The sequence below is a fragment of the Electrophorus electricus genome, chromosome 20 (assembly GCF_013358815.1).
Source record: "Electrophorus electricus isolate fEleEle1 chromosome 20, fEleEle1.pri, whole genome shotgun sequence".
Classification (NCBI taxonomy): domain Eukaryota; kingdom Metazoa; phylum Chordata; class Actinopteri; order Gymnotiformes; family Gymnotidae; genus Electrophorus; species Electrophorus electricus.
In genome coordinates, this window is record NC_049554.1 from 4,360,584 (window position 1) to 4,375,356 (window position 14,773).

Sequence of the window (14,773 nt, forward strand, 5' to 3'; positions counted from 1 at the left end):
TTTGTAAAGCTGCTTTGTAACAATGCCGGATTTAAAAAGTGATATACAAATAAAAGTGAATTGAATTGAACAGATGTGAGTGGAAATTTCTTTGTGTAAACATGAGATTGGAATCCGCCATATGTCCCATTTTCTGCTGTCTCGTTGTGCATTTTAATGATCCTTTACATATTGCTTAATGAATTTCAATACATCTCTTTCAGGACTTTGTCATTAGCTGATTGAACTAAAAAAGAAAAGACCTGGATTTCTGTTTGTTCTCTAACACAATCCTCTCTATTCCACAAAACTGAACAAGTGAGAGAGGGTCTCTAAAAATGTTTTCTCAAAGGTCATGCAGCAATCTACACTCCATCACACAGTAGTAACCTTAAACGTGCCAGAATGAAGCCTAATCAGATCACACATGTCATCCTGTGAGCATTACTAAAGCATGCAGGCATCCTGCAAGAATCACTCTACAGTCTCATAAGACTTGTTCTTATTTTACTTGATGTTTTATTTTATTTTTTTTAATTTGACATTTACTATGCCTTATTTTGCCTCAAATTTTACCAGAATTTGAATAAAATAGTATTAGTAGGCATTACAGCTAAGGATATCGTGCATTTCCTCTGTATGTACTTGTAAACAGATATGCAGCTTCCTTGGACTTGGTTGAAGCACTAACCGAATGCTATAAAGATTCTCTCTTTTTGCACTGTTCTGACCAACAGTTCTGCTAGTGGCAATCTCATCCACTCCTACTCATCCAGAATAAAACAGCTCTAGGTTTTAGGTCAGCAAGCCACATTTATAAGATTGTCCACTGCAGACCATTATAAGAGAGACAGAGAAGCAATATCTCGGCCACTCCGCAGATTCTGACTTTGTCCACTCTCAAAGCCCTTTCAGATTGCAGATGGTGAAATACAGGTGTGCAGGGGTGGGGGGTTGGGGGGTTACACATGAACCCATCTCCCCCTTTTTCCACAGATCAAGATGTAACACATGTTGTGTCCTGAGACAGTACCTGACTGCACTGGGAGCTCAGACAGTCATCCCGTCTGCCCACAGCAGAATTATTACTTCATTTTCACCCTCCTTCCCTTTACACATGACCAAGCCATTTGCAGGCTCACAGAAGGCCTAGGACCGAACTACACTATCAGCAGGGATTCTCTACTGTGAAAATAATTCTCTTTAATGTAAACTTAATCTGTGTCTGGAAAATTGGCACAAGCGTTAGATCATCTGGGGAATGAAATTAGGAATGAATGATTCTGATAAAGCCGGCAGCTGGTAGTGTTTTGCATTTTTATATACTGTTTGCCATCCACTTCTCCCTTGTGAAACTGGGCTTGCTGTTTGAGTCGGCTGCGTTGAAAACGGATTCCCTGTTTGAGAAAAACCATAAAAAAGCATTGCCCTATTTATTCCACTACACTCCTATTCCATTAATCCAGTTATAGTGATAAACAGCTTAGATAAAAGGACTGGTGAATTATTAAGGAGGAATGAATCGGAAAACGACTGAAGCTGCGCAAGACCGAGGGAGTCAGTACACATACTTTAGTGAATCAAGAGTTGCCATGCAAAAACCGCTCTGGTATGAGCCAGTACAACCCCGAAGCAAAGAGTGCGTGTATTCATTATTCAGATATCAGGACATGGAGTCAGAGCACTGTTTATAACCGCAAAACCCCAATAAGGTTTTAGTGATAAGCAGCCTTGGACACAGAGAAAAAGATGACTGTATCTGAATCAGAGAAAGCATTTAAGTGTAAGAAAAACATGTAAGACTTATTAGTATTCCACTGACCACTAATAAAACTGAGACTTTCCTGACGCAGAATGCTGAATGCAAAATTACACATTGCAATTTCCATTACCACAGTCGCTGAGGCTACATAAATGGATGATGTTGCCTGCACATTATCTTCTCACGAAATCTACATGAGAGGCTACGTGAAAAATCTAAGGATACGTTGAAAAAACAACTAAAGTACTTTTGTAAGTCAGTCTGGATACAAGCGTCTGCTAAATGCCATAAGAGTAATTTTAAATATAACACAGTAGAAACCAAACACCTTTTTATGATAAGAAAGTACAGCTGATAACATGAATAGGTTCAACTGAATGACTGGGCATTTCCAATATTGCTCGATCTTGGGCTTTGGACATCAAACAGGACAAAGATTAAAAGATAAAAATAAAGTGAGGACGTACACCCACTGTGTCTGTATCCTGATCATCGTATTGGGGTTCCCATTCACACCGCTACGTCTCTGTAGCCTTTCGACAGCCAGTCTGAGTGTGCAGCAGGGCAGCTGGCTCTGAGTGGTCCATTTTTACTCACCCACAATGGTAAATGTGACACGCGCCAGGTTGCCCATCTGTGACTCAGTGTTTGAAAACAGGGTGGCATAATGATGAAGAACCATGATAGGACCCAAATACTTCAGGGAAAACAAATAGCAAGGTGACAACAGATTCAGTTCAGTCTATCTGGTTGCTAGCAGTGTACAGCTATAACGGAGGATGTTTGATGGTCTTTTTTTCTTATCCAATTTGGTGGAACTACTGAAAGCAAAAGAGAGAAGTGTCTCCGAGAGAAATGTGAGAAATGAGAGAGAAATTACTGGCATTTTCATGTCCTTTCCCCAGCACACATTTACACCAGGTGGAAGACCAAGTCCAGGGATTTGCTGAAAGATTTTGCCGCCATTATGTCTCATCCCAGCTCATCCACTTTGTGTTTTCCTTCCACCTGGAGAATAGACCCGCTATTTCCTTCCCAAATGAGTTACCTGTCTGATGGATACTTGTCTGATGACATTTCGGTTCTTGTCAGTGGAATACTTCATTTGTCTGGACTGAGTCTTGACCTTCTGTCTTCATGGCGGACGCAGGTTCCTGTAAATGAGTACGAAGTGTCATTGTGAAAACACTCTACCCATAGTTACCGAGTATGACAATATGAATTACAATTATGATTGATATTAATCCTAGAAAGTGTCAACATTCTTACAAATTACTATAGGCCCAGGCCAATACCTTCAGACCACACCTCCCAGTAATAGTACTTGACTTGTAATCGGAAGGTTGCTGGTTCAAGCCTCACTGTTGGGCCCCTTAGCAAGGCCCTTAATCCTCAATTGCTCATGGTGTAATCAATCATAATTGTAAGCTGCTTTAGAGAAAAGCATCAGCTAAATGCTGTAAATATAAACTTATATGATACATTGGGGGAACAGAGAAATGTACATGTATTCCTCTCAAAGCCGGTAATAAATGAGGGGTGTAAATAGACACACGTTCCAAGAGCTTTGCTTAAGAGCGCTCATCCCATGTGGTGTGTGCTTTAGGACATGACACTGCTAATGCAATGTAAATGAGCAGATGACACACAATGGATTTCACAAGTTTTAAAAGCAGGTTTCCCATAAAATAAGTGCCTTCTCTGACAAGAAACCGCCTTGCCTTGCCTTGCAGTTTGACGAGAAATACATTCAAATGTCATTTCCCTGGAAATTATATAACACTATGGCAATGAAATGATGGCAGAAAAGTGGTTTATATACAATCTGCCAGGTCAAATACAAAAGTGACACACTATTCTATGAGACAATCATGATATATAATTGGTTTCCAAATTCATGTGTATAGTTATATCTCCAAACAGCCTCATCTAATGGAAGCATAACAGTAATGGTTCAGTAAGAAGTGTCTCATCAATGAACCTGTTTTTTTTCCTATAAATCTATAAGCCAAAGGTCTTTTTTCCCCTGGTGCTTTGTGTCAAATAACAAGGACACAGTTAAACCCTCAGTATCTGTCTGACATTCAAATGGAAACTACTGTGCTCTCAATATGAAACTGAAACGTTTTCAATTTCTAATTGAGTTTTAGTAGGTGGGCTTGTGTATTTTCAGCTGGATATGCCCAGAGTTGTTAGTGTCATATGACAGAAATAAGAAAATTCTAAAACTGCATCAAAACAGCACTGTTTCTTCTATACTGTAGTAGTTAGTGAGCTTGTGTGGGAACCGAAAGTCACGCTGTTGCAGTTTCTCACAGCTGGGGTATTATTTGTTGCTACGATGCCAAGTTTCTTTTGAATGATGGTGGACCAAAGCCCAAGTTCTTTGGTAACCTCCTACACACTCTCTAGGTCTCACGATGGTGTTTTATCATAGGGCTGTAGAAATGGCCTCTCTAACTATATTTTAAAATGTTAAAATGACCAGAAAAAAAAAAAAGTTATATTTAAGAGCATTGTGGTAATACTTTGAAACTGTTCTGAGGGGACTAGTGTGACTGGGATGTCACACACTCTCTTCTGAGGGCCTAATAAAAAATAGTGAGCTGTTCAATACTTTCTTCATTTACTTTCATTTACATCTGATGTTACATGAAGCAGGAGGGCCAGTCACGGGAATGTTTTTCAGTTACCTAATGTGGTTGAAGTTGCTCATTTTGTAGGTGAAAGCCTGAACTTCCTCTTCCAATGAAAGCAGGAAGGGAGTGGCATGGCTAAAAAACAACAACAGCAGCAACACCACCAGCAACAACAACAACAGGAAAATTGAATTTTCTAGTTCGGATTTATGCTGTTCTTCTCAGGTGCCAGCATGTTCTCAGCAGTCTGCTCCGTACTCCACCTGTACACTTAAGTATTGTCTCAAAGCAAGGTTTTCTTGCCAAAAAAACCCAACAACAAAAAAAACTTTATTTCAGACAGTATGACTAAAAATGTCCAAAACTTCCATTTTACCCAAACAAGCATGAAATTTTCTCTTTAGTGTAGACCTTTAAGTGGTGCCGCATTTGAACAAATTAATAAAATCCCAAGGACTCTCTGAAGGGATAATGCAATTTGGCTATATGAAGATTATTTGATGTCTATGCACACAGACAAAGGTTCTGACCTAACAGAAATAATACATGACAAGTCGAATATTTAATATAATCATATTGTAAAGCAATTTCTAGGTTTGGCTACAAAGAGATACTAGTTTGATTTAAGTCATCTGTGACAGCATATGCATACGGGGAACGTTCGGCAAATGCAGATACATGGGCTACAATTTTCCGTGGAAAAGAGACTCTCCCTCGTGTTTAACGTTTCGGTTGCTGTGCATCAGGAAACGACTGGATAAGCAACGCGAGGGAAAGGCGAGCCACACCACGAACTGCGCCCGGGCAGTTTGCTTTCCATTACAGACTCCTGTCAATTTCGATTACGGTTTGCTTGCAGTTGTTCTTAAGTGCGGCTCGTTCCCTGCCGTTAGTCACCGGTGGGACATGACTGCTGTTTCTGACATGTCAACGCAGACGCGTTTTGGAGCACAGTAGGACGCAGCATGCTTTCCAAGTCTACGCGCGCGACGCGGAGTGCGGGTCCTCTCGCTTTCCTTCATCCCGCCATGAAGAAGTACGTTCGTCTCATGGTGGTGGGACGTAAACGAATATGTTGTGACAACGTTTTTTTTTTGTTTTTTTTAAGTGAAGAAATCTAAAGGATATTCCACCGTTGCCTTCGTCGACTTCGCCAGGATGACTAATGATCCACCTGCTCTTTATTTGGGAATGGAAGCGCTCATTGCCCTCTCTTCTGTCATTGGTAATGTTATGGTGGTCTGGGCAGTAAGGATGAATCGTTCGTTACAGGACACGACCTTTTATTTCATCGTCAGCTTGGCCTCTGCTGACATCGCGGTTGGAGCTCTCGTTATCCCTTTAGCTATAACCATCAGCATCGGACTGAAGACTTATTTTTACAGCTGTTTACTGGTGGCGTGCACCGTGCTGGTGCTGACGCAAAGTTCCATCCTCGCTCTCCTTGCTATTGCAATTGACCGCTATCTGAGGGTCAAGATACCTTTAAGGTAATGCAACGTAGCCATCATGTGTCTAGGTGTGCAACAGATCCTTGTCTATATCGTATTGGTCGTCTTATATTTCAACTCTAGGTCATTCTGATGTTATGTTCTTTACTGGGGAATGATAGCAATACGCCTGTCCTCACTTGCCCGTATAACATTTAGATTTATTTGCTTCCAGCGCATATTTGGTAAGGGAACGGTTACAAAAATGAACTGTGTTCATAGGGACATACTATCAAAGGCCCACGAATAAATGAGGTTTTCCAGTGGGAACACTCAGTTTGGCAGTATGATTACATCAAAGACTATATCTAATTTTTGTCTAGGAAAGCATGTCTTCTGGCAGTAGATGGCTGGCTTTCTCATACTGAAAATGGAGCCACAATAATAGTCAGATTTGATTACATCTAAAGAAGTGAAAATTCTGGATTGCAGAAATAATCCCCAGTGATTATTCAGCATGGAGTTCATTTACTTTACGAGATCTATCATTCAAGATCATAAATAATGTAACATTAACTTTTACATTTTCCGTTATTTATTTAATTTTCTGTATTTATTCATTTGTATTTATTAATTTGCTCATTTTTCCGGTAGTTGTCTTTGACCCAGCAGACTTTAAATGTAAGCATTTGAGAGAGTTAGTCCTCTGCCTGGATTGTAATGATGGCTGCTATTCTCTGTACTATTTCTGGAGCAAATGAAGGACGGGATTCTCAATCTCCATCTTTCCCATCCATCAGACTGTCACGGGGCCAGTCAAACTTTGCAAAGTATTCTTGTGTAACCCACAGGGCTTCAGAGGTTTTGTTTATTTCCCTAGCGACGGTGTGTGATACAGCACCTTGGCTACCAGTTATCAGTCCCTGCCCCAAACAGACCGGCGAGGACGACTGATTCCTGTAAGATTACCGTAGCCTGTCACGGCTGTAGAATTCAACGCAGTGTGTTAGTGATCAATCGAACTCCCTGCACATTACCCGGGACAGCCATACGAGTCATTTTCACATTTGAAGGTAACAGAAACCAGGAAGAGTCTAAATTTAGACTGTTTACATGGAAAAGCTAGCAGACAAATAGTGATGACATCAGAGTGTGTAAATATTGCAGGTGACGAGGGGCTTGAGGTATAGTAATGGAATCAAAATGTAACTCTGGTACACAGATTGGTTCAAGTCATGAGTGAATAAATCACATATTTTCTTGGTTATTTCCTGTTATGATTCAATTATTGGTAACTTGAGTCAATATGTCAACACATTGTTTAGTGGCAGATATTAACACGCATGCCTGTGAATCCATTATATTGACAAGTTCTGTAGAAAATGAAATTAACTCCAATTATCGATTATTACAGTGGTTCTCATAAACTGTGGATTTTCTCAGCAGTTACTTGTCTCCCTGTGCAATTTGACACGGCACCGTGAACAGGGAAGCTCATTTAACATGTTCAGCAGAAACAGAACATGTTAAATGGCTGCGATTAATGAGAACGTAGAACAAAAACCTTAACCCATCATTCAACCATGTGGTAGGCTGATCCTGATTGACAAGGAATGAGGGGAAGTTGTGACACGGTAGCAGTATGAGTTTGTTCGCTTATCCGCATGTTATATATATGCGTTTAGGGCTTTGGGCAGTCGCCGCGACACTTCAGCCGTTACAGTGGAAGGGAAAATACTTTAAAACCGTGAGTTTAAAGAGGCTGTTTGGATGGTTAAATGTGGAAACCTTCACATATGTTTCAAAGCCTTCACGTATGTGTACTGAGTTTTATTTATGTGCACATTGCACATACAGACAAGTTCCACTAATGAAATGAGGTATGGTTAAACACACTACTTATATTATGTATATTAGGGCAGTGTCATTAATTAAGATATCAGGCTCTGATGTTAACTATGCCAAGTAGTGAGTTTGTAATTCATAATCTGGAAGATTCTGGCTCTACATTTAGGATGCACTGGACTTTGGTGCGTCTGAAATACACTTGTTTGTCAAGTTAAAAACAATAAACAAAACATTCTTGAGGAAGGTTTTACTCAAATTCATTGTAGACAGTGTATCAAAACCCTGTTTTTAATACAGAAATGACATCACTTATTCAATATATATGTGTGTGTGTGTGTGTGTGTGTGTGTGTGTGTGTGTGTGTGTGTGTGTATGTGTGCAAGACTAGAATTTAGGGTCTGGTATGTCGGTTATGAGTATAAACTGATTTTACACTAGATAGATTCACTTGAGATTACAAAGCTCATATTTCATGCTAAATAATTGACAGTGCAAACTATTCACGAAGTACAATTATTATAAACAGGCAACATTATATTGCAGTACTGTACTTACAGTACTGTACAGTTAAATGATTGGCAGAATTTGGTTGAATGATTATTTATTTGATCCATTGATCTGTCTAAAAATAAAGACAAAGATGTACACTCCACATTAGTTGCTCCTGCTGAAGCATGTTTAACCAGCAGCAATTTAATGGCTGAGTGAGTGGTACGCACCTGTGTTCATAATTGTTTTGTCTGAAAATGACAGGAAAAGTGTATACGGAGGTGTACTAAAATTACTGAAATTGAATCACATATAGAACACATATAGCAGAACACTCTCCTGGAGGAAAAACTGTTTATGAACTGCCAACTGGAATAAATTTATTACACTCTAGATGGGAGTTTTGACCTAGTTTCTGGTCTCGACTTATGCCAGTTACGACACTTCCTTCTAGAAGTCATTTAACTATAAGTGCAGTATTCTGTGAAAAAAAACTTAAATGCTATTTTTGAATTTGCTTTTACAGTAACTTAGGAATTGATCAAATTGCCACGACATGCGGCATATACGCTGTTTCTGCAAGGCTCACGGAAACAATGCATCTTATGGCTTGTTTTTGTTTTCTTCCTTCTGCGTCTTCTTGGCTTACCTGTACAGCTACAAGCGATTGGTGACACCAAAGCGAGCTGGGACCGCAGTGGTCATCTGCTGGACCGTGGCCTTTGTCGTGGGCCTGACTCCCATGTTGGGCTGGAACAACCTCGACAAGCTAAAGGGAGCAAACAGGAGCAGCCTCATCACGTGCGAGTTCGAGACTGTCATCAGCATGGAGTACATGGTCTACTTCAACTTCTTCGGCTGGGTGCTTCCTCCGCTCGTCTTCATGCTGCTTATATACGCCGAGATTTTCTACATGATCCACAAGCAGCTGAACCGCAAAGTGACGACCAGCCAGGCCGATCCCCGGCGTTACTATGGCAAAGAGCTGAAACTGGCCAAATCTCTTGCTCTTGTGCTCTTTTTGTTTGCTGTCAGCTGGCTGCCCCTGCACGTCCTCAACTGCATCACCCTCTTCTGCCCCGAGGCCGAGAAGATGAACCTCATCTACGTCGCCATCCTGCTCAGCCACGGCAACTCAGCCGTCAACCCTGTCGTGTACGCCTTCCGCATTAAGAAGTTCCGCAGTGCCTTCCTCAAGATCTGGGAGCAGTACGTGTGCTGCCGGGGAGGCTGGCGACAGGCTGACCGAGACGCCCAGCGCAGAGATTGCAAGGAGAGGAGGCTGAGGCACAACTTTGACCTCTGACACCAATGCTACGTACTAGAGCTGTCAGGGCTGCTGTTTTGAATGGTTAGGCTGTCTGTGCGTGGGAATGAGGTGCGCGTGAGCTGCTGTCTGTTTCTTCAGCATCCGGGCCTGCGATCCTGTGATACCTTCTGACCCTACTGCATCTTTAAGAGGATGTTATGACCAAACATCAGTCAAAAAATATTCATGTACACAGACATTAGTAGGAAGAATGCAGTGCACAATCTTTGAGAGCCTATTAAATATATAAAAACTACCTGTTATAGGGGAATATGGGTCAAGTGTCACTTGCGTGTGTGCAAACTGATTGTCTGGGATCTTCTTGAGACAGCCTTACTGTGAAGACCTTAATGCAATGTCAAGGCATTGGAGCTGATTTGGGGGGTTATCTTGACAAGCCACTGGCCCTATATGTAATAATAATAATAATTCTTCTCGGCCAATACCACTGCAGGAATACGAGGCATGGGGAAACATGAACTAGATCGCCTTGACAAAGGACAGAGAAAAATTGGATGTGAACTGATGAAAGGTCATTTTCAGTTGACACGTTCATCTGTTTTGATGGGCAATACACTATAGTGGCCAACTGCCATTAACTCTTCTCCAAGTGTTGATTATTTTAAACTGGTTTCTTTGCCTTAAACAATACTTTGATCTGTTTCTCTATTCTTTTGCTAATAAGACTAAAATAACATGTTTTGTAAGTGTTCTGTATTTTATTTTTTCTTTCAGAGATTAACTCATCTCATTTGTGTGACGGTAATGACTGACTAATTTGTATAACTTAACGAGTATGATGTTTTCATATGTGTTTGTCTGGAGGAGTTAATTTATGTCAATCTTCCTTTTGTGAGCCATCAGAAACACAAAAGGTAATAATGACTTGAACTACTTTGTCTCCAGGGCACTGTTGGATTCACACTGTGCTAAACAATGTGCCACCCTGTGAGCTTTTGATACCAGTGTGTGAAGCAGGTACCAAAATAAGTGTGGCACAGTGGACAGTACTGAACCATAAATAAATCTACTCTGAACATTGCCAACAAATCCCTGATGTTTCCCTGCTCTAGACAGAACGAAGTTTGCCGAAATCTTCCGTGATGCTTCGTTTGCAAGAAGCAATTTCTGTGTTTCTTAGCATTCATTATCAAAGAAGATTAGAAAATATTTTAGAAAAATATTCAGTAATATATATAAGTAACATCTAACAGGTGATGAGAACTGCGAAAGGAGCTGAGATCAAAAGTTGCTTTGTCAAAACACAAACATTTTTGTAAACACCTAGCAGAAGTAATGGTACTCCCTTTGTTTTCTCATGTATGTTGTTCAAAGGGAGAGGATGCTTTTCGTTCGCTTGCCAATGTGACCCCCCCCGTGTGACCAAAATGGCATCCTCTGATATATCTGCAAGTGTCAGCATCATTCAGAACACAACAGCTTTTTAAAAGCTAGCTGGAAAGATCAAGGGCTAACATTACACTGATGATGTGCTCCAGAGTAAACTACTCATTACAAGTAAGCCCACCAAAATCCCTCAACGTAAATGTTCTATAACTACGAAAAAAGGTTGGCGACAACCTCGCCTCTCTGTTTTTGGTGTACTGGGAACACAGTTAGGGTGCATGACCCCCAAGGGCTGCATGCTGGTCAGGATTTTCCACACAATTCAAGGCTATGATACAGAAAAGCAGTCCAGAGGACGCAGGTCTCATGATTTCAACGAAAGCGTTCCCTGCGTGTCAAGACAACCACAGCATCTCACTTCATCCTGCAATGCTCTATGTGACAGTGCAGCTCCATATTTTAGACTTCCAAGGTTTAAAGCGACACACCGCCAAAAAAATGCTAAAGTAAGGAATGAGCGCAGCTTTTGCTTAACTCATGCTAGTACCGATTCCCCTTTGTTAACAGTGGAAACCATAATAGTGTTTTTGATCAGACATTTAAAGAATCTACTGACACTCTGATTCAACTGGAATTTAGTGTAGAACACGGAAACATTTTTTGTCTTTGCACAACTACCACCAAGTCAGATTTCTCCGCTAAGTTCACTTTTAAATTCAGCTGTATTTGTTGAGATTTTTTTCATGCAGGCAGTACAGTCTGTGCGAGTGTCCACTGCAGTGTGACTGTGTTTGCACAAACAAAATGTCAGATTCTGTCAAATTTGTCCTGTCTTTTAACCTGGACTATAAACCACATGGCAATACTAAATAGCCTTTCATGTTTTCTGCATAACCGGCCACTATGATCTATTATTATTCAGATAAATTACATCACACGTTTTCTAAGTAAATTGTTAGTATCATCAGTACTGAAGTCACTGTACATTTAAAATTTGCCATCTGGTGCATTGTGCATGTATCAACTATTTAGCAAACCTCAGAAAACAAAATGTAACATGAAAAAATTTAATTCTGTACCATGATGTACAAAGATCACTTACAAGACTACCTACTTATATTCTAAATATGACAACTATTCTTACTAGAATTCTTAAATAATAATAATAATAATAATGGTAGCCCATTAACTGTGTCTAGCGTCAGGTAGTTTATTTGGACTGAGATACAGTTATAGATTTGGAATAACCTATTCAGTATGATGCTGCCCTCTTCTGGTGACAGAAGGTAACAATTCGTGAGCCTACCAAAAGCTTGTTTTGATGTCCTGGAAAGAATATGACACATTTACTTGATTTAATACATTATATGGAAGGGACACCCTTACCATCCATTAACTTAGGTCCTTGCTATTCATCTGCACAAAAGGTAACATGAAAATAACATGCACGCACACAGACACACATGCTAATGTAAATACATGTTTATTTGGAAGGTGGCATTTTGAAAACATCTTTAGTCTAGTGTATAATGGATTGCCATAAATGGTCTACATCAACAGTGACAATGACATGGATTCTTAAGCACCTCTAAACTGAAACTCTCAAAGTGGAGTTACTACAAACACACACTTCCTCACTACTGCAGTGATCTGTATAGCCAGCCCTGATGAATGGTAACTAAAACTAAGAGAATAAAACCAGAGTTCCAGACACAAGGGACTGAACAGTTCAAGTGTAAATCACGAGCAATGTCACAGTTCTGGAAGTAAGAGAGCAAAAGTCCAGCACGTTGTTCCTCCACCCACGGGCCGTAAAACCACCACCTACCACTCCAGCACACCATCAATGACAAAGATATTACGCAACTCACCCGTGTTGCCACAGACGCTCTCTTAGCCTAGTTTGTGTATTGTAATTAACAGAATATTCTAGAGTTAAACCTTCACAAACAGTTTTTCAGCACTCAGGTTCATTTTAAATAGTTTTACAGGATATATCGTTCGAACGTTTGGCTTTAGTTATACGTGAGTGCAAAATAACGCCCCACCCGACCTGTAGAGCTCAGTGGGGCATCATTTCAAGATCAATAAATGCTTTACACTAACAGCTATTAAGTTCATTCCATGGTGAGACCTCACAAGTAGAAAGTTCCTATTCTCTGATATATACAAATACAGATTCATAAGGAAGCTTTATCCAATTGTCAACACATGTTTTACATAAAGAAAATATGTCTCACGAGTGGATCCTGTAACTAAGAGAAAACATTCTGTAACTAAGGGGTGGAACAACTCTGTTACAAGATCAGGGTTTAGGCAGAGTCAGCGTTTAAATACAGTAACCTGAGCTACTACGTTACTAGCGGTCAAGTATATATGTAAATAATTATTTAGTTTTGGGGGGTGCGGTGCACATTACAATACTTACTAATAATTCAGAAAACAACAAAGGGAAGTGAATTTGATAAAGTGTTTTTATGCTCCCACTTGCAAATGTTTTTGGTCCTGAACTGAAAATTCTGCTTTGTGAAAATCGGAGTTTCTAATTCTGATATCGGCAAATCTAAAACAAAAACTGTAAAACAATTTTTAAATGATCCTGAATGCTGAAAAATACATTTTTCACTGGAACATGCCCTTAAATAAAACCTACTGGAAAACACAGGCTTGTTACATTGCCTTTGACTGCATAGGTGAGATTCCTGATAAAGGAGTGGCTCTTCAAGTTCATCAGTTATGAAAATCGTCTTGATTCTGTGGAACTCAAGAGCAAGAAGCTTGTTCCTGAAAAATGAAACAAGCCAAAAAAAAAAAAAAGCCACACATTATTTATAGTAAAACTCCTCCATGTTTACTAAGGACAATAGAGACAAAGTCACCGAACAACAAATCAGTAAAAAAAATCATGTTTTCAAATGTTCTCATCTTATCTTTAATAAAGGATAAAGCACACGTCCAGGATATCGCAAGATAAAGTGTAAACATACAGTGCTGCAGTGCTTTTACAATAACAAGGTCACCAATGAAACACGTCAGAGGGAAAGTCGCACGCACAGACTGCAGGGTAGGGTTTGTGGGAAGTCCTATCCGGAAGAGTTTCAAATTGCTACATGCCTTCATAGCATCAGCGCAATCGACACTCGTCTCTTTCAGTTTCCATTTCCTCAAAGTCATACTCATACATGGACCAGCATATCTAAGACAACACATGGTATGAACAAAGCTATCTGGACACCCCTCGTTAACGACTGGGTTCACGACGTTAAGCCACACTCACTGTTAGCACGTGTAAGACCAAGAATATTGTCAGGCAATCTTCATAGACAGAGACTGGCAGTACAACGGGCCATACTGAAGAGATCTGCGACTTTCATACGCGGCACTGTCATAAGATGACACCTTTGCTGCAAGTTGGCTCGTGAAATTTCTGCCCTGCTGCTGCCATGTCCCGGTCAACTCTAAGTGCTGTTAATGTGAGGTTAAAGCATCTACATGCAAGAACAGCACAGCCGTGATGTGGTACACCACACAAACTCACAGGGCTGGGCCACAGAGCACAACACTCATCATAGAGTTTCACACAGGCTTCTGGAAACTACATCTGCAATGAGCGCAAGAAGTGTGCATATGCAAAAAGCAGCAGAAACATGTCTTCCGGTCTGGCGAGTCACATTTCACTACTTATCTGATGGATGAATCTGGATTTGGCAGATGACAGAAGAACATGTGAATGCAACAGGGTCAGCGGGGCAGATTTGTCGTTTGGGGCTGTTATTCAGGTTTTGGTTATAGAGAAGGGTAAGGTTAACATAACATAATACCAAGTTAACATAATACCATGTTTCCAACTTGGTGGCAAAGGTTCTGTAAAAACTTTTTCCTGCTCTAGCATGACTGTGCCCCCATCCACAAGGTCAATAAAGACCTTTGACAAATTTGGTGCGGAGGAACTGCAGTAGCCTGCACAGAG

General features: G+C 40.4%; 1 protein-coding gene across 1 annotated transcript; it reads left to right on the forward strand.

Moving 5' to 3' along the window:
- The first annotated feature begins 5,136 nt into the window (after positions 1 to 5,136).
- Positions 5,137 to 10,493, forward strand: LOC113585538 (adenosine receptor A1-like). The gene is made up of 2 exons (XM_027023072.2): positions 5,137 to 5,870; positions 8,805 to 10,493. The coding sequence occupies exons 1-2, from the start codon at positions 5,539 to 5,541 to the stop codon at positions 9,451 to 9,453; spliced, it is 981 nt and encodes a 326-aa protein (XP_026878873.2). The 5' UTR covers positions 5,137 to 5,538; the 3' UTR covers positions 9,454 to 10,493.
- Positions 10,494 to 14,773: the final 4,280 nt, after the last annotated feature.